General features: G+C 51.1%; 1 protein-coding gene, 1 long non-coding RNA gene and 1 pseudogene across 2 annotated transcripts in view; 1 reads left to right on the top strand and 2 right to left on the bottom strand.

Annotated features, from left to right (window-relative positions):
* Window positions 1–19,051, top strand: part of LOC149338273 (toll-like receptor 2) — a 68,633-nt gene that overhangs the window by 41,645 nt on the left and 7,937 nt on the right. The window contains exon 2 of the mRNA XM_089547586.1: window positions 4,447–4,595. Coding sequence (XP_089403712.1) covers window positions 4,447–4,595 — 149 coding nt within the window. The remainder of the gene's footprint in view (window positions 1–4,446; window positions 4,596–19,051) is intronic.
* On the bottom strand, window positions 1,160–3,956 carry LOC149338275 (uncharacterized; annotated as a pseudogene).
* The window catches only part of LOC149338269 (uncharacterized), a 90,089-nt gene continuing 80,937 nt past the window's right edge, over window positions 9,900–19,051 (bottom strand). Inside the window, exon 3 of the long non-coding RNA XR_016283427.1 lies at window positions 9,900–10,693. This is a non-coding gene — a long non-coding RNA (uncharacterized LOC149338269). The remainder of the gene's footprint in view (window positions 10,694–19,051) is intronic.

Genomic DNA, 19,051 nt, shown 5'->3' with positions numbered 1-19,051 from the left:
GTATCAACCCGTCGATGTTTGTGAATAAAGTGACCAAGTACTCTAATCTCATCGTTTCGGGTATCAGACCATTGGGCAGAGATAGTTTAATTTTGGTGATGCATCTAGACGAAGGGCGAATGCGCAAAAGTTTGGATTTGAACGGGGAGCACTGAAGGCCACAGCAGCGGGCGTAGGCGTCCACGATCTCCGCCGCTTTTTGCAGGCTGGCTTCAATGTCTCCAACCGATCCATGTTTCACCCAGGTGGTTATGTCGTCAGTATACAGCGCATGCTGGACGCCCTCGACGCCAGCTGAGCCGGGAGTTTCATCATGGCCAGATTGAAAAGTAACGGTGAGAGGACCACGCCCTGTGGGGTTCCTCTCGTTCCCAGTTGATAAGGGCCGTGTTCTTCGTCTTAAATTCGAATGAGAGATTATCGATCCGAGAGAAATTGCTTGATATACTGAATTCGGAGGTCGTGGGTTCGGATCGCACCGGCGGCATGTGGTTGTTTTTTCTTCTGCTTTTCTCATCAATTATCTTTAAGCGATAACATATTCAGTAATATTCTCAATTGATCAACACCACAAAATAAATAAAAGAAAAATCCCCTGTGCCCCTTGGTTTCTGTGGCTGTTGGCTTCTGTCATATTTATAACGAGCCCCTCATTCCCCTTCCCTTGATTGCTTAATTGCTTAGCGAGGGCCTCGATTCTGGCAGCCTTGACGCCTTAGGAAGCATAAGAGGGTTCTCACGCAGCTTCCACCCTCTCATTTCGATGACGTTCTACGTCACACCTGCGGTAACTCAGGACGTTCTACGTCCGCCGCTTATGAACGTGGGTGGCGCTGATGAACACTCTCAAGGTTAGGTTGCTTGTAAACATAAATACCCCCGAAAGCAGAAGAATTGACAGCCGTCGCCGTAGCTCAGAGGTAGAGCACCGGACGCGTAATTCGGAGGTCGTGGGTTCGGATCCCACCGGCGGCATGTGGTTGTTTTTCTTCTGCTTTTCTAATCAATTATCTTTAAGCGATAACATATTCAGTAATATTCTCAATTGATCAACACCACAAAATAAATAAAAGAAAAATCCCCTGTGCCCCTTGGTTTCTGTGGCTGCTGGCTTCTGTCATATTTATAACGAGCCCCTCATTCCCCTTCCCTTGTTTGCTTAATTGATATACTGAAAGGTGTTATGTCCACAGTTGGTCTGGGAGAGATGTTGCAGGATAATTTCGTTTGTGACGTTGCCGAAAGCCCCCTTCAAGTCTAGGGCGAGTACTGCCTTATCGTTGAAGGGGTATTAGACAGGGTTCAGTATTTCTCGGTCGAGTTGAAGCAGAACATCCTGCGCAGACTGGTGCGGACGGAAACCGAACATGGTGTCTGCGAATGCATTTTGGTTTTCCGGAAACCCAGACAGCCTCTCCATCAGCTTTCCCGCACAAGACGTGAGGGAGATGGGGAGGAGGTTGTCTGTGTTTACGGCTTTGCCGGCTTTCGGAATGAAAGTTACCAGGGCGGTCCTTCATTCTATTGGGAGGGGTGCCTCACGAAGCCAGATTGAGTTGATGAAAGCGAGGAGGGTTTCGTAGGCTGGGTCGGGAAGATTGGCAAGCAGTTTCACAGTTATCTTGTCCCGGCCCGGTGCCGTTCCTCGTTTCATTTTAGCCAGGGCCGCCTTCAGGTCGAGCAGCTGGAACGACTGATTCAGCTCCGCGTTCTCTGAACCTGCATACGAGTACGCGGGCCATTGGTGCCCTGTTGAGTGCAAAGATACCGGTCGCGAAGTTTTCATGCTAATTTTGAGGTATTTCCATCGAAGCTATGAATAGCTCGTCGGATACGTTTTTGTGCCTCGGCGCGAGTTTGAGTCGGGTCAATTAGGCCGCGGAAGAGGCGCCACGTGCCCAAGCTAGACATTTGTCTGGCCGCCGTATTTCAGCGGTTCACCCAGTTCAAGTCGGCGAGTGTGGCCGCGTACTCTGCCGCTCACTGGGTGAGCTCGGCGATACAAATTTTAAGCTTCCTATTATGTTTTTGCCGCGCCTCCCAGAGGTGCCGAAGGTGGTTGTCCAACTCCGGCGTTGCCTCCGAGAGTTTAATTTGAGGTTCCGTCGAACTAAAGTGTGTAGCCAATCCTTGTATCCACGCGTGGTATCCTTGTTCGTGGATAGAGGCCGAATTGATGTAGCGTTGCCGGAATTTATTCCAGTCAGGGAGCCGAGCTTGTGCATGGGGTCTTGCCATTGGTTTAATCCTTACGGTGGTATTGATAAGGCAGTGGTCACTACCGAAGGTTTCCTCCGTGTTGGCCCACTCTGCATGTGTAATGTTTTTGGTAAAGGTAAGGTCCGGACACGTATCCCGGGTCACGGAGTTACCCACCCGCGTTGTATATGCAAGGTCGGTGTGGAGAGTCAGGCCCAGCGTGGACGCAAGTTCCGCTAGCTTGTTTGTTTATGTTTGTGTTTGTGTTTGTGCGTGCGTGCGTGCGTGCGTGCGCTTGCGCGCTTGCGCGTTTGCGCGTGTTTGTTCGTTCGTTTGTTCGTTCGTTTGTTTGTTTGTTTGTTTGTTTGTTTGTTTGTTTGTTTGTTTGTTTGTTTGTTTGTTTGTTTGTTTGTTTGTTTGTTTGTTTGTTTGTTTGTTTGTTTGTTTGTTTGTTTGTTTGTTTGTTTGTTTGTTTGTTTGTTTGTTTGTTTGTTTGTTTGTTTGTTTGTTTGTTTGTTTGTTTGTTTGTTTGTTTGTTTGTTTGTTTGTTTGTTGAGGTTTAAAGTCCCAAAGCATCTCAGGCTCTGAGGGACGCGGTAGTAAAGGGCTCCGGAAATTTCCACCACCTGGGGTTCTTCAACGTGCACTGATATCGCACAGCACACGGACCTCTAGAATTTCGCCTCCAGCGAAATTCCGCCTCCGCGGTTCCGCCAGCTTGCGTCTCCGCTTCTCCTCACGCACGTAACTGAAAAGCGTACCGCCGGGCCTGCGCGGGCGGCGCGAGGAATGCGCAATTTGTTGAGCAAGCATTGCGGGGATTCTCTCGCGATTTGTAGATGGCGTTGACCACCATTGAGATTTGGTTTTCTATGGCGTTGGCGTTGACAACGTTTTGAGGAATTGAAGTGCGCATAACTGGCTCCTTGGAACAGTGGACGCCTGAATCGCGCTTATAGGTACGCGGGATAATGAGAGAGAGATGGGGGCTAGCCGTATGCGTTAGCGCTGACATCGGTGAGCAAACTCTCGCGATCAACCATTAACTGCCACCTGCCAGGGGGACACGGTGGGTGGAGACTGTAATGTGCATGTAAAGACAAACAGGCCGGAGTCCTCAGCAACCGACAAGTCCAGCAGGAGGTAGAATTCCAAACCAGAATTCAATGGTTCCCGGTGCACATGGGAGAAGTATCGAAGACGCATCGCAACCGAAACGAGACGGCACACGCCAAGGCGCACGAGCTCGCGAACCGCGCCGGCGACCATCGTCCGCGGAATAGCACCAAAGACTGCTTGACCAGCTACAACGAAATTACCAAGGTCATCTGCCTGGCCCGCCGAACCTTCCCTCGGCCCAGCGACAAGCTGGACAGGGCGCATGCGGTGGCCCTCAGACAACTACAGACGCTCACGTGCCCCAACCCGGAACTGCACCACAGGCTCTACCCCGGTACATACCCGACGAATATATGCAAGGTCTGCCACGCCAATATAGCCACTTTAACTTACAAGTTCTGGGACTGTAACAAAAACCTGCGCTGTGCTAATTCCGGAACCCTCCCGCCGCGGTTGGCAGCTGCCTTGCGCAGCCCCAGGCTCGGTGACCAACTCTGGGCCGTCCAGCAGGCCCGCGAGGCGACGGCGAGGCAACGCCTCGACGTCCCCACGTGGGACACCTAAGGCCGTGTCGGCGAAAGCTCTGGAGGACTATAAATAAATTTGTTACCAACCAACAGGAATTCCTTACCACTCATGTGGGAGAACAACCCGTTCCTCTCGCTCGTAACGCCTCCCATGGCTGTGACAACCACGCGAAATACTTGCATAGGCCTCTTCTTTGAGAACCAGGCATTGGTGCAGCAAGTCGAGCACATATTTATCTATTTCTTCGACTACAAAGCTTCCTTCATGACAACCGAAAACTGTTAGCGGAGTGTTTCTTGAGGAAGGAATATGTGTGAAAAATAGCAAGTTGTCTGTAATTGTACACGCATGTCTTGTTCGAATTCTTTGCCTCAGTCTATCGAAAAGCTGGAAGAGCTGATGTGCTGCGCTCAAATTTGGCATTAGGAAGTGACGTATTCATCGCAATTTTTTTAATATGTGCTTAAGGCTAATTTAAATAATTCTTCCAGTTTCCAATCGGGACCAATGATGGCTCTCGCTGATGCTACAACTGAGCTATTCTCGTCTTGTGCCCTTGCTTCAGGGGTTCAGTGTGGATCGCAAAATTTTCCTTTGCAGGAGGAATGCCCTTACTGAGATACCGGTAGACCTGGGCGAGGAGATGCCAATGCTCGAGTTCCTCAACATTGGGCGCAACCGGATCAGCACCCTGGACGAGCGAAGCTTTGCCCCGCTGCGACGCAACACAACCTACGTGTACATGTTCGGTGCGTACTCCTCTGCAAGAGCTGTGTTTTTCAAATTTTGCCATCTTCGGGATAGACAAACAGCGTGCAGGTATGATGTGCTTGTTGGGCGGATTTCTAATGGCAGCCGGGCGCGGAGTTACATGTGATGTCGAGATGGCAGCTGGATTCATCTGAGCTCGAAGGCCCCAGTTTACAACCTGAACGGGCATGGCAAGCGCAAAGCAAAGCAATGTACCCAGTTAATTATACACATCAAGACGTTTTTATGTGTCCGCCAAGCTGTCGCAGAGTGTAGCACCTTAAAACAGTTATAGCTAACGGGCTGCAGGCTACGTGCCACTGTTACGCGGGCCTGCTGCTTCCACAGAACCAACCATAAGGAAAGAACGATGATAGGCAGGATAACACGGGTAACTAGCGTTGTCATAAGACGGCTAGGCAGTATCTCTTCTCTGCTGACGCACGGCTTGTTTCCGCACACTGGACTGGTCTCATGTGAGCTCGATTAGCACTTTGTTAGTTCACTCCAAATCGATGTATTTCTAATGAACAGTGCTCTCCAGAGCGACGTTAAAATATCTTCACCTAGCAGGCTGTTCCTGTCTTCGAAGAAGCCTCTCATGTCATGTGGCAGTTTTTCGTTCTTAGAATTTCGCCCCCGGATCCGTCCATTCCCCTGCGTGGCAGATATTCAGAATGTGCACCCTAAATTGCGATAGGCGCATTAAGCTCGTGTGGGAGCCGGCTCACTCTGGCAATTCCGTAAATGAGGCCGCCGATAACATAGCCCGAGGACTTATTTCCCGGTCAAACAGTGACTCCGGCCTGGATTTCTCGACTGAGCGGGCACACATGTTCCCAGAACTTACATGTCTTGCCCATCGGCACTACCCCCTCCCCTCCCCTGCCTATCTCAACAAGTCCTTTGGAGTCGCCTCCAGACCCGAACTCTTCCTCAGCCTTATCCTACTTCCACTGCGGGTCCCCGGAGTGCACTCTCTGCAGTGAATCGCACGCCGCCCCGGACCACATCCTTCTCGGCTGTCCTGCCGATCTTCCTCCCCCGCACGGACAGCCCGCCATCGGAACATGGGAGCAATGGTAGGCCCTCCTTGCGTCGCAGGACCCGGACATACAACTTCGTTGTGTGAACCGGAATGTCAGTGCCATGGCCCTACGTGGCCTGGACACATGCGCGTGATTTGAGGGCTGTGCGATGGCCCTTAGACCTTGAACGGTGCAAAGTCGCTTATGTTTTCCATCCATAGAAGCTGCAGAAGAATTGTTGTTTGGGCTAGTTGGACGTAGTTTTTGTTGCGAAAACAACACTCCGACATCCAATGCGAGACCTCGGGTGGCCGCCGTCGCGTCGTAGCTACGCTGACCTTGAGCCGCCGCCGCAGCTAGCAGATGGCGCTGTTGCCCAGCAACGCGACAGCGCGCTCTCGCTCCGCCCCCTCGCCTAGTAGCGTGCTAGTTCCTCCCTCTCGCCAGCGTTCACTCCGGAAGAGGAAGTGATGCCTCGGGGTATATACCGGTGCGCTTCGGCTCGGCTGAACAGTCTGGAGAGAGCAAGAAGACATACGGAGACAAGAAAGAAGCGACGTGCTTTCGCATTCATTTAGGCCAACCAGAGTTCAACCACAGCCATTTTCTTTTCGCGGGATGTGCTTACTCACGCCCTATATGCCTTCCGTGGATTTTCTCTGTATATATATATATATATATATATATATATATATATATATATATATATATATATATATATATATATATATATATATATATATATATATATATATATACCTCCTTTCACATTAAAGGTTAGTTGCGACACAGCTTGTGTAGTTTCTACCCTTATCATTAATCCTTTGTCCATGTGGGCGGTTTTATGTTTTCCAGGTGTTATAGAAGTGCTCTGAAAAAAAAGCATCACAGATTACCACGCGATACCGCCGCGATTAAAGCGTACGTGCGGCGACCTACCATGCACGTCACACGTGTCCATCACTGGCTGTCTCCTACGCAGTTCTATATTCGAAGGGCATTGCAGTGTTGTCAATTACGGTGAGGTAGCAGAGCTGCGAGCTGATATAGGGCGAAACCAGTGTCCCATAAAATAAAGGTGGCCGTTATTTGATCGCTACACCTCTGACTGTCAATGCGAAAGATGACCGGATGCAAAACTTCCGAGTACGTCACTTCCGCGATACCGAAGAAACATTTTTTCGGTTTCAAGCGGAGCTCAGCAAAGTTACGGGCCTCGAGGGCAAGTCTGAGGCGGCGCTTTCTTCGTCAAACGTAGCCGCGTAGACAATTACGTCGTCTAGGTAGACCAACGCCATCGTCCACTTCATATGGCCCAAAACATGCTCCATGAGGCGCTGAAAAGTGGCCGGAGCACTGGAGAGACCGAAGGGCATGCGGTTAAACCAGTAGAGGCCGTCGGGCATCAAAAACGCAGTCTTTTCGGCGTCCTCAGTGTGAACGGGCACCGGCCAGTAGCCCGACAGCAGATATAAGGTGGACAAATAGCGGGCCCACTTCAGGCGGTCCAGCGCGCCGTCGAGGCGAGGCAGCGGATACACATCGAGGTGGGTAACAGCGTTTAGCTTGCGATAATCGACACAGAAACGGAATGTTCCATCCTTCTTGCGTACGAGGACGACAGGGGAGGACCAAGGACTAAAAGACGGGGAAATGATGCCCTGGTCGAGCATATCGTGCACGTGCTGCTGGATGACCCGTCGTTCGGCTGGCGCTACCCCACGAGGATGGCGACGAATGGGGCCGCAACCGGCGGTGTCGATCCGGTGTTGAAACTAAGAAGTGCACCTTTCACCGGGGCTGAGAGCAAGGCAACTGCGGTGCTCGACAGCAAGGCCTTCAAAGAGGCGAGCCAAGCGCAAAATGCGCACTCTAAATTCTGACAGGCGTATTGAGCTCGTGTGGGCGCTAGATCACTCTGGCGATCGCGGAAATGAGGCAGCGATATCATAGCCCGAGGAATTGTTTGCCGGGCAAACGGCGACCCCAGCAAGGATTTCTCGGGAGTGCGGGCCCACGCGTTCTGAGAACGGGCTCCACAAGCGGGCCTTGCCCGTCGACTCTAGCCCCTCCCCACCCCCACCTATCCCACTCCCAACAAATCCTCTGGAGGCGACTCCAGACCCAAACTCTTCCTATCCCCCAGCTTCTATCCTACTTACGCCCCGTTCCCTAGAGTGCACACTCTGCGGAGGATCACACGCTGCCCTTGACCACGTCCTCTGGAACATGGAACATGGAAGTAATGGGAGGCCCTCCTTGTGTCGCAGGACCCGGACACGCAACTTTGCTGTGTGAACCGGGGCGCCAGTGCCATGGCCCAACGTTGTCTGGACGCATGCGCGTTATGTGAGGGCTGTGCGTTGGCCCTGAGATTTTGAACGGTCCAAACTCGCTAGCTTAATAAAGGTTTGGACGTCAAGCATGCCCTCCTCGAACCTCCTACATTGACCCATTTCGATGAATTGACCCCAACCGTACTCCACGCGTGTGCCAGCCAAGATGGACTCGGCACAGTCCTCTTGCAGGAAGACGAGTCTGGCGACCAGAGGTTCCTTGCTTGTGCCGGCCGCCGGCTCTGACGCTGAGCGCCGCCGGCATTCTACGAAACCCGAGTGCTTCGCGTCGTCTGGGCCGTCAAAAAGTACGCCTGACACTTTACCATCGTCACGGACAACAGCGCCCTCACTTGGCTGCAGTCTGTCAATCATTTGAATGCAAAGGTTGCACGCTGGTCCCTCCAACTTCAAGAGTACGATTTTACGATAGTGCATCGGCGCGGCTCTGCCCATCGCGATGCTGATTTCCTGTCTGCCTTGACTGACCTAAAGACTGCGCACATGCAAGAACCCGACATTGCTGCCATAATTCGCTCCCTCAGCACCGCTGCCGGCCTACGCCACTGCAAGTGGGCCGGATCTATAGGGTGGAGAATGCCTTTGTATGTCGTGTCAAGCGGCTCCGTGGCCGACCTCTTTTGTGGTTGCCAGTGGTGCCGGAAACGCTGCGATCGCAGATCTTGCGCGGTTTACATGACGCTCCCACGGCGGTTGACATTGGCCGCGGCAAGAGCTATGCGCGAATGTTGGAGCGCTTTTGGTGGCCTAGCATGTTTAGGGACGTCAAGGAACACGTGGCATCCTGCCAGACGTGCCAGTACAGGAAGCCGTCTACACGAGTTCCCAGGCCACCCCTGCAGGCTTTTTCGCCACCATGTTCACCTTTCGAGCTGGTTGTACTCGACCGTTTGGGCCCGTTTCCAAAGACACGCGCCGGCAACCGCTACGTGCTGGTAGCCATCGACTACTGCAAGTGGGTCGAAGCAGTGCCCGTCCCTGATGTCGTCTGCTCATGCCGTCTTGTTTGCAGAACGGCATCTCGTGCTCCGGCACGATTTGCCCCGTCGCCTCATCATGGACTATGGCAGCTGCTTCATGTCGCATGAGTTTGTGCGAGCACTTCGCTCTTTCGGCGTTGAGAATTCCACTACGTCCGTCAACCATCTGCACAGCGATGGCCTCGTGGAGCGCGTCAACCGTACCTCACGGATGTACTTGCGTCCTACTACGTAGCTCCGTCAAACAGAAACTGTGACAGTTTTGTTCTTGCTGCGACTTTCGCCGTCAACACTGCGGCGCAGGAAACTACGCATACGACGCCGTTCTCTGTCGTCTATGGCAGGACGCCCTCCATCCCCATCGACGCACTGTTGGGACTGTCCCACACTACTGCATCCCCACCAGACCCTGCCGAACGGCTTTGTCGCGCCCGCCTCCACGCCCAGCGCAACGTTCTCACGGGTCGTGCGCGTGAGCAAGCGGTCAATATGGCCGCTCCACCACTTCCCTCCTTTCGACCCGGCGACTTAGTCATCGCTCGCCGCACCATCTAAGGTAGGTATACCATGGTAGCGAAGACTCCATAGACGCCCATTAGTCCAAAAATGGCGGCTCATGGGCACCCCAGTGCCCCTGGATTTTGGGAGCCCCCTACGTACGAGTGACGTTAATGACGTCACACATACGTATGCTTTTCGCGCGAATTATAAATCAGTCTTTCTGTAGAATCCGCATTTTCGAGACCGCGTCCCTTGGAGGTTGTTGCCTTTCAACGCTCCCCAACCTTTTCCAGTCAAATGTGCTCGAGTTCCTGCTAGTCTTAATCTTATTTATGAGCAATTTGAAATCCAATGAAAGTTTCTGGCGAAGAAGGCAGCGTAGAAAGGCAGCAACCCTTCCAGACACAGACTAGGCATGCACAATTCGCAGCGCAAATACTGGTGCAAGTACCTATACAAGTACTTGGCCTCTGAGTATAGCAAGGTATGATCCACAACGCACTGGCTCACGTGCACAGTTCACAATATAGTGTACGGCAAGAATCGTTTTCATACTTATGGTTTATTGCATCAACCAAGCAAATACAATGATGAAGCACACCAACAAAAAAGCATGTCACTGACAGCACAAAGAGTAACACTGTTTAAGGTGGCTAATTATGTCAATGGGCACAGTGCAGACAGGATAAAGCCCTGAAGTGCTACAAGTGTTGCCAGTTGGAAGATTAAAATGTACAGAAAACATGCTATGACAACTGCAATTGAGGTAAAAATGACATCAAATAGGCGCACCAATATACGCATAGGGCTTAGAGCACTGACACTACTCTTCACTTTTCATTTCTTCAACTTAATGAATATAGCAGCCATGTTAACACCTGCATGACAACATTAAAAAGTTTTAGCATCAACAAACTTGCTCAATGCTAGAGCATTACACCATACATAAGGCCGGCGCACAACCCCGAGACCTGCTTCTTGTAGCCAACCGGAGTAATTTGAAGCAATTCTAATCAAACGAAAACATACATGAAGTGCAGTTTACAGTGAAGTGAAATAACGTTCAATACAACCAGTCCTTCATCGAGTAGGCACAGCATCGTGACGCAGCCATCCTGGCCGCAGAAACGCAGACGGTTCGAAGTGCTTGGAACAAAGCCTCAGGTCTCGCCGCTGGCACGGCGTCTTCTCCAGGCTGAGGTTGTGGAAGAACAGCATCCACATTTTGCACCTGGACATGATGCAGCGTGCACGTTATACAACTGCAAACAAATGAATACCATATACTCCAAACGTCAATACGCCAAGATTCCTTTCACTTAAATGCAGTACGATATAACTATGCCAGAAAATGCTCGCGCCAAGCCTCCGCGCCTCAGAGTGCGGTTACGCCCGCCTGATACCAAGCAGCTAGCTGCTTTTCTATGCTCAAAGTGTGACGAGAGAGAAGCAGCGAAATGAGTTTAAAATTACATTGACGGTCATGTGTATGTAGAACGGCAATAACTACTGCTCACCGAATTCAGTTAAGGCACCGTCAAGGCGGCGCACACACACGTGGTTCAGTTTCTACACTTTCAGTTGCGAAGGGATCCTTAAATTGGCTTCACGGTGCTGGAAAATCTATTAATGTTGTGCTCAGAGCTGTTAGGCAACACAGTTGGTTTTAAATTAGCCTTGCGGCCAGTAAAAGGCACGTGGTTGCTCCTAAGAGCCCGGTATCAAGATAACGTTGGTGACAGTCGGCTGCACGGAACTAACTATAAATAAGGCAAATCGTGGGCCTTTTTCTCACACCCTGGGACTGCAAGTGTGTGCCCTGCGGCTTACTTAAATATCCCCGATAACATGAAGCCAAGTACGCATGAAACGGTTACAGCTACGAAACAGACGAGAAAAGTTCGACAAAAGCACATCTAGAGCAGACGAAAATGGCAAGAGCTCACCTGTGAAAGTACATAAAAGAAATGGCTGAGTGGCGCCCGACCTGTCAAATACATGCATACAAACAACCTTCTGAGCCCCTACTCCTACATCACACGTCCAGTCGCCCCTGGTACAGGGTTAGGGTTGGCGTGTGCGACCAGGTTGGGAAGCATTTCCTAGTCGTGTACGATGCCTACTCGAACTGTACGGAGGTTGAGGCGCTGCACAGCACCACGACTACTTAGTTCATAAACTGTCTCGAAAATTTGCACGTTATAGCATCCCTCATGAATTCTGCACTGGCGGAGGTACCCAATATACAGCTCAGTAATTATAGATTCCAGAGAGTGATGTTTACCTTTAGCGTATTGCCGTGAATCTTTTTAATGTTTGTTTGTTTGTTCTTCAAAGCTGCCGGCGCGCTGCTTTATCACTTTATGATGAAAGAAGCGATCAGACTTATCTCAACTGATCGCATCCAGGCGGAGCTCATTCTACGTTGTTCCAGAATGCTCTAACAGCTTTGCGCGTCTCGAAAGTTCGCTATCAGCTTTAAATGCAGCACGGCCGAGAGCGGCGGGCATTCGGTTAGCCGACCGTCGAGCACGCTATTGGCTACGCCGCCGCTGACTCATTGAGTTCTGTGCTGGCGCAAGTCAGCCCAAATAAAGTGTTTTGTTTAGAAGCCATTTTTCGCGTCTTCCTGCACTGTGGACTGCAGTCACCACTATGTGGCATCTGGTGGAGGCATTGACCTGCTATCTTGCTATGCCTTCCACGGTGGAACCTGGTGCTGCACGCGCAACGCCCATCATGAGTCGCCAGCCCGTGAGTCACCGACTTTCCATGGAGAACCACACGAACATGTAGAAGACTGGCTGGACGTGTACGATCGTGTGGCAGCCCTGAACATCTCGGACGACAGCGCCAAGCTACGAAACGTTTATTTTGCAATGGACGACCCTGCTAGAATGGGGTTTGAAAGCCACGAATCTTCCCTCACGACGTGGGCGACCTTCAAGAAAGAGCTTCTGGGTATCTTCACTAGTTTCGTACGGAAAGATTGAGTGGAGGTCCTGCTGCAGTCACGAATTCAACCCCCAAACAAAACAGTGACTACGTATGTGGAAGAAATGAATCTCCTTTTCAGACGCTCCAACCCTGACATGCCCGAAGAAAAGAAGCTTACCTTCCTGATGCGTGGCGTAAAGGAGCAACTGTTGGTTGGCCAGATCCAGGATCGTCCAAAAAATGGCTGAGGCTTAACTTGGTTAAGCCTGGAGAATGCGAAGCATCATCGTGTCGCGTAATTTGGAGGCGCACAACCACAGCGACGGCGCGAGGTGGGCCCCCGTTTCTCCGCTGTCGTGACGTCATCGTGTCACGTGGTGTGACGTCATGTATCATGTGATTTGGAGGCGCATAACCACGGTGAAGGGCTGAAGTGGTAGCTAAAGTAGTATGCTTCGCATAAAACCGTCGCCGAGTTCTTAGTTGAAGCTTCTACAATTCAAAAGACCCTTGACGCCAAGACCGGTCACTACAACCTACTACTTCAAGTGCTGATGGCGAGCCCCCCAGATGATACGCCTGCAAGCGGAGATAACGTGCAAGATCTGATTCGCGAAATTGTTCGCAAACAACTACGCCGGCTGCTGCCATCCCCAAAACAGCAGACGCAGTAGACTAAGGTGGCGTCGCTCACGCACATTATCCGTGAAGTACAGCATGCACTTGGCTCCCCGTCACCGACGACGATAACGGAAGCTGAAGCTATGACCTATGCCCTCGCACCACGTAGTGCTCCACCCCGACGAGACCCGCCACGCCCTCTTCGACGGGCACCAGGTCTACAAGCACGACGGGCCCTAGCTCCCGCACGCCCACCTTACCAGCGACGCAGCAGCTCTTGGAAATGCGATGAGTGGAAGAATGAGTGGAATGATGAGTGGAATGGATGAGTGGTGCGCCAACCGCCAACTATGTTTCCATTGTGGCCACGCCGGGGACATACGTACTTAGCCACTGCCCGTACAACGCATAGGCCTGCGGGGTATTGCCATCGACGCCTCACGACCTCTCCCCGGCCAGCGGTCAAGCGCAATCGTCGACTACCTGCGCAGAGGGGAGTACATGTCGTCAAGCCGTCTCTCCCGCTCCCCGTCGCCGTGCACCACACGTTTTGCATCACCGGGCGGCAGCTACACCACGGCTGTCCGAGGTAGGTCCCCTAGCCCTCGCAGGGGAAACCAAACAAAGCAGCCTTTCGAGGTGAGGTTGCTCACGAGCGAAACGCAGAAGATCCTCCAACGACCACACTGCATGAAGACGCGGCCCCCGATACGCCGATGCCGCATACAATGACAACCTCGACCAAGACGCGAAACTCCTTTAAAACGACACCGCCATCCAGAGAAGCTTTGACTACACACCCCACCCATGATTCACATACCTGACAAAGCCGTGACCCAACGCCCAGGACAACGTACAACGCCAGAGCCAAGACATCCGACTTAGAAGTGGTTATCGACGGCTGTAATGTTACCGCTCTAGTCAATACAGGAGCCGATTATTAGGTAATGAATGGAACATTCGCTGCGCAGCTAAGGAAAGTAACAACCGCTTGGGACGGCCCACAAATTCGCATCGCCGGGGCCCACCTCATTACGCCATCAGGACGATGCACAGCGCGAGTGACTGTGAAGGGACATACCTATCCGCGACGTTCGTTGTGCTACGGGAATGTTCTCGCGAAGTCATCTTGTGCATGGATTACCTTAATGAGCATCAGGCGATCATGGACCCGCGATCCATGCTGACCACGCTTTCGACGGATGAGGCCATCCCTTGGTCGGGAACTCCGGAACATCCCGTCGCGCTTAGTGTCCTGGAGGAACGAGTGAGTGACCCACCCCACTGAAGCGTCTTCGTCGCCGTAGGCGCGAAGTACGTGAATAATGCTGAAGCCATCATCGAGGTGAACATGCTTCTCGACCGAGGAATCGGCATCGCAAGAGGCATCGCACATTTCCGCAAAGGCCAAGCCGTAGTAACGCTGACTAACTTAAAAGAAGAATACTGGCACGTTAACACAGGAACGGCGATTGCTTTCTTCGACGAAATATCCAATGTACGAGACTTCTTCGCCCTCTCCGATCCATCCGCAGAAGATTCGCCAGACCAAGAAAACACGTAAACTTTCGGCATCAACCCAGCCCTGCCCCGGAAAAGACAATACGAGAACCGAAATCTGCTTCGAACCTACAGCGATTGTTTCTCGTAATCTCCGAAGGTCAGACAAACGCACATTGCCAAGCATAGCATTATAACCGACCAGCACGTCCGACCACGCCGCCAAAGCCCCTACCGCGTGTCGCCGCGAGAACAACAAGCCAACCGGGACCAAGCAGAAGAAATGCTTCACGACGACGCCATCCAGTCTTCAAAGAGCCCCTCACCGGCACCGGTTGTTCTAGCGAGAAAGAAAGACAGCGAACCTCGATTCTGCGTTTATTACCACCGCTTGGGCAACTCAACATGTTAGGACGTCTAGCCCCCTTCCCCGCATCGATGGCACACTGGGTCGGCTCTGCAACGCGAATATTTCTCATCGGTGGACCTCAATAGAGGCTACTGGCAAATTGAGGTGGATAAGAGAGATCTCAAAAAGACCGCGTTCTTCACTCCTGATGGCCTCTTCGAGTTCTAGGTGATGCCATTTTTATTATTTATTATTTACAGAATACTGCAGGCCCTTCTGGGCCCTAGCAGGAGGGGCAGTACAGTGCAAAATGAATATACAAAATAAAACACTGAAAGAAAATTCGAAACACAAAGCAAATAAGGTCTCTGTTCCGCACCAAGGACGTTTCACTGAGTTATGGACACAGTGCTGGCAGAACTGAAGTGACAGTCTTGTCTGGTATATTTAGATGACGTCGTTCTCTTTGCCTCGAACTTTCAAGAGCCCCTAAAAAACCTTCGAACAGTATTAGACGCGATCAAGTCACCCAGCCTAACCTTGAAAGTACAGGCGCCGTCAAAAGTAAATGGAAGACAATATTCACGAAAAAATTTTGATCATTGGCCCCCCCATTCATTCATCCTTGAATACATATGTGCAGCCTAATTGTGATTTTGCGAATTGCACTGTGCGCCAACAAGAATGGCTCATTATGCTTTAGATTTAAAGAAATTAAATTTTTGACAAAGTCACGTTCCATTTACTTTTGACGGCGAGTGTAAATAAGTGCCACTTTTCCTATGAATCATCGCATTCAATTATTATGAATGACAATCTCTATATCAGTCGGCGCACTAGCACAGTGCCGTCGTTTTCTTCCAGGCAAAGCAAAACTTCAAATTTAACACCCGTTGTTTACCTCTCACATAAATGACTGCACACTGGTTTGAGCCACAACCACGCAATCAAATATTCAAGCACTGCTTCTTCTTCAAGAGAAAGCACTTCGTCGCATTGCAGATGTATCCCATTTACATTTATCTCCACCACCGTTCACACGATATAGCAAAATAAGCGTCTAAAATGCTTACGAGTTTCGTCTGCTGTACTCATATTTATTTTCTGATGGATGGGGAAAAGCTTCATTAAATTCCTTTCGCAGTTGCAGAAACAGAAAAGTGATTGCCGCACCCGTGGATCTGGGACATGGCTGATACCACGCAGACGTACAAATTATACGCTACAGTGACACGCACAACTTGCCATGGTTGCTTACCAAATTCCTCTCAGAAAATTATGACTTAAGCACATGGAAGAGAAAACAGACGCGTGAAATTTTTGTCATCCCAGTTTTTCTGCAGCTAATGATATTCACCGCATTTTCATTGCCCTTCAGTTTTTCGTACTGTATCCTTTCTTGCTGAAGTGTATTAACAATGTCTTTCGATTAGTCAATTTGTGTGACCGTGTTACTGTGCACATGTGTTCATAATTTTGAGTTGCCTAAATGCTGCTACCTTGTACGGGCATCAGGCACCCTCAAGCTGGCAATGGCAGATTTTTCGTCTCATGACCTCCAACAAGTCATTGGAAATCATGTTTTGAAATTGAAGAGCTGATGTTTCTAGGCCACATCATAAGCGAGGAGGCAGTACGCCCAGACCCGCAGAAAACACGTGCTGTCGCACTACTTCTACCGCTGGATGATAAGAAAGCTGTGCGCAGATTCCTCGTTCTGCACGTATCACCGACGATTTCTCAAGACCTTTTCGCGCATCGCCGAGCCTCTGGCATACCTGACAAAGGCAGACGTGCCATTTAAATAAGTGGGAAGCGCCGCAAGCAGAAGCCTTCAAGGAACTTCAGCGTCGTTTACAGACCCAACGATCCTCGCGCACTTTCATGAAAACGCCGAGACTGAAATTCTTACCGACGCAAGGAGCGTGGGCCTAGGCACTGTCCTCGTTCAAAAAACTGACGGACTGGAGAAGGCAATCGCATATGCTAGCCGTTCCCTGTCCAAGACCGAGGCTCACTATTCGACAACTGAGAAGGAGTGCCTTGACATCATCTGGGCTACGTCGAAATTCCGCCCCTACCTGTACGGACGACCGTTCAAGGCGGTCAGAGATCATCACGCATTGTGCTGGCTTGCCAGTTTAAAGGACCCGTCTTGCCGCCTCGCTCGATGGAGCTTACGGCTCCAGGGGTTTGACGTCACCGTCGTTTACAAGTCCGGACGCAAGCTCTCTGACGCCACCTGCCAGTCACGAGCCAGTGTAGATGCACCGCCGTCGGACGACGATGAGGACGCCTTCCTGGGACCCATTTACTCAAGCTCTTTTGTACAGCAACAACGCCCGGATCGTGACTTAAAACGCCTGATCGAGATATTGGAAGGCAAGGTTTCGTCACCTCCCGCCTCGTTCAAGCGAGGATTGTCTTCGTTCTGTGTACAAAATAATGTCCTCGTGAAGAACTTTGCAGCCTTTCTTCTTGTTAAGCCTGCAAGTCTCCGTGAAGAAGTCCTACAGGCTTCACACGACGAACGGACAGCTGGACACCTCGGCTTTTCTCGCACCGTCCGCCGCATTCAAGACGAGCATTACTAGCCACGACTGTCTGCGAAGGTGGCACATTATGCGAAAATATGCCGTGATATCTCAACGGCGAAAGACCCCTCCCATCCGAGCAGCAGGATATGTGAACCCCACTGAACCCCCCTCAAGGCCCTTTCAGGAGATCGACATCTGCTTGCTTGGCCCTTTCTCGAAGTCAACGTCTGAAAATAAGTGAATCATTATAGCGACCGACCACTTGACCCGCTACACCGAGGCAAAAGCCCTACCGAATGGAACAGCAGCAGAAGCCGCCAAATTTTTCGTGGAGTGCAATCTTCCGCGACACGGCGCCCCCGATGTGCTCTTAACGGAAAAAGGAACAACATTCAAGGCGGACCTGACGCAAGCCATCCGTCATTACAGCCAAACCAGCCACCGGACGACAACTGCATACCACCCGCAGACCAACGGATTGACCGAGCGCCTGAACAAAACCATCTCCGATGTGCTCGCCATCTATGTCGATGCCGAACACAACCCCTGCGACATCATCCTGCCTTACATCGTCTTTGCCTACAACACCACAATGCAGGATACCACCCAGATGACGCCTTTTAGGCTCGTCCATGGCAGCAAGGCCACGAGCACGCTAGACGCCATGCTTCCCAACGCTATCGAAAAAGATAAAGTCGACATAGCCGCCTACCTTCAGCGCGCACAAGAAGCTCGAAGTATTGCTCGATTACGGATCAAAGTGCAGCAGCGGACCGACACCAGACGCTACAAGCTGCGAAGGCGCAAAGTACAATAGGTACAATACAAGCCAGGAGACGGAGTTTGGGTTTAGATGCCCATTCGCCGCCGCGGATTAAGTGAAAAGGTTTAGCGCCGCTATTTCTCCCCGTGCAAGGTTTTTCTCGCCTAGGCGAACTGGACTATGAAGTCGTCCCTGACAAAATGACTGCATGCCAGCGACGCCGTGTACTACCAGACGTTGTCACTGTCGTCCGTCTAAAGCCCTATTATGCGCTCTAAAAGACGCTGTTTCCACACTCGGTGTTTATTTTCCTAATTCGTTTTATTTGTTTGTAGTCTCCATTTGTTCCAAGGCATCTGGTCGTTGCTTCTTCTAGAGGGGAGTAACGCCGCGAATCTTTGGAGTGTTTTTTTTTTTTTCCTTAAAGCTGCCGGCCCGCCGCTTTATCGCTTTGTTTGTGATGCAAGAAGTGGCTAGATTTATCTCGACAGATCCCGCATCCAGGCGGAGCCGCTTCTACGTTGTTCTAGAATGTTCTATTAACTTCGCACGCTTTACCTCGAAACTTCGCTATCAGCTTTAAATTCAGCAAGGCCGAGAGCGGCGGGCGTTCGGTTCGATGACCTTCGAGCACGCTTGCGGCTACGCTGCTGCCTACTCATTAAGTTCTTTGCGGGCTCAAGGTAGCCAAAGTAAAGACTTGTTTACAAGCCATTCTCGCTCTTTTCCTGCTCGCCGGACTGCAGTAACCACTACATGGCAATGTCGTTTCCAGCAACTATTATCCGAAATCGAATGAACTCGCAGAGGAAGGCGTATAAATAATCAAGAGCCTCCTCAAGAAGGCGCGATCATCAAATGAGGAGTTTTCGCTTGGCCTCT

The sequence above is a fragment of the Amblyomma mixtum genome, chromosome 6 (genome assembly GCF_055824585.1).
Source record: "Amblyomma mixtum isolate Tamu chromosome 6, ASM5582458v1, whole genome shotgun sequence".
Lineage (NCBI taxonomy): Eukaryota > Metazoa > Arthropoda > Arachnida > Ixodida > Ixodidae > Amblyomma > Amblyomma mixtum.
This window is presented reverse-complemented; position numbering and strand designations above follow the sequence as displayed.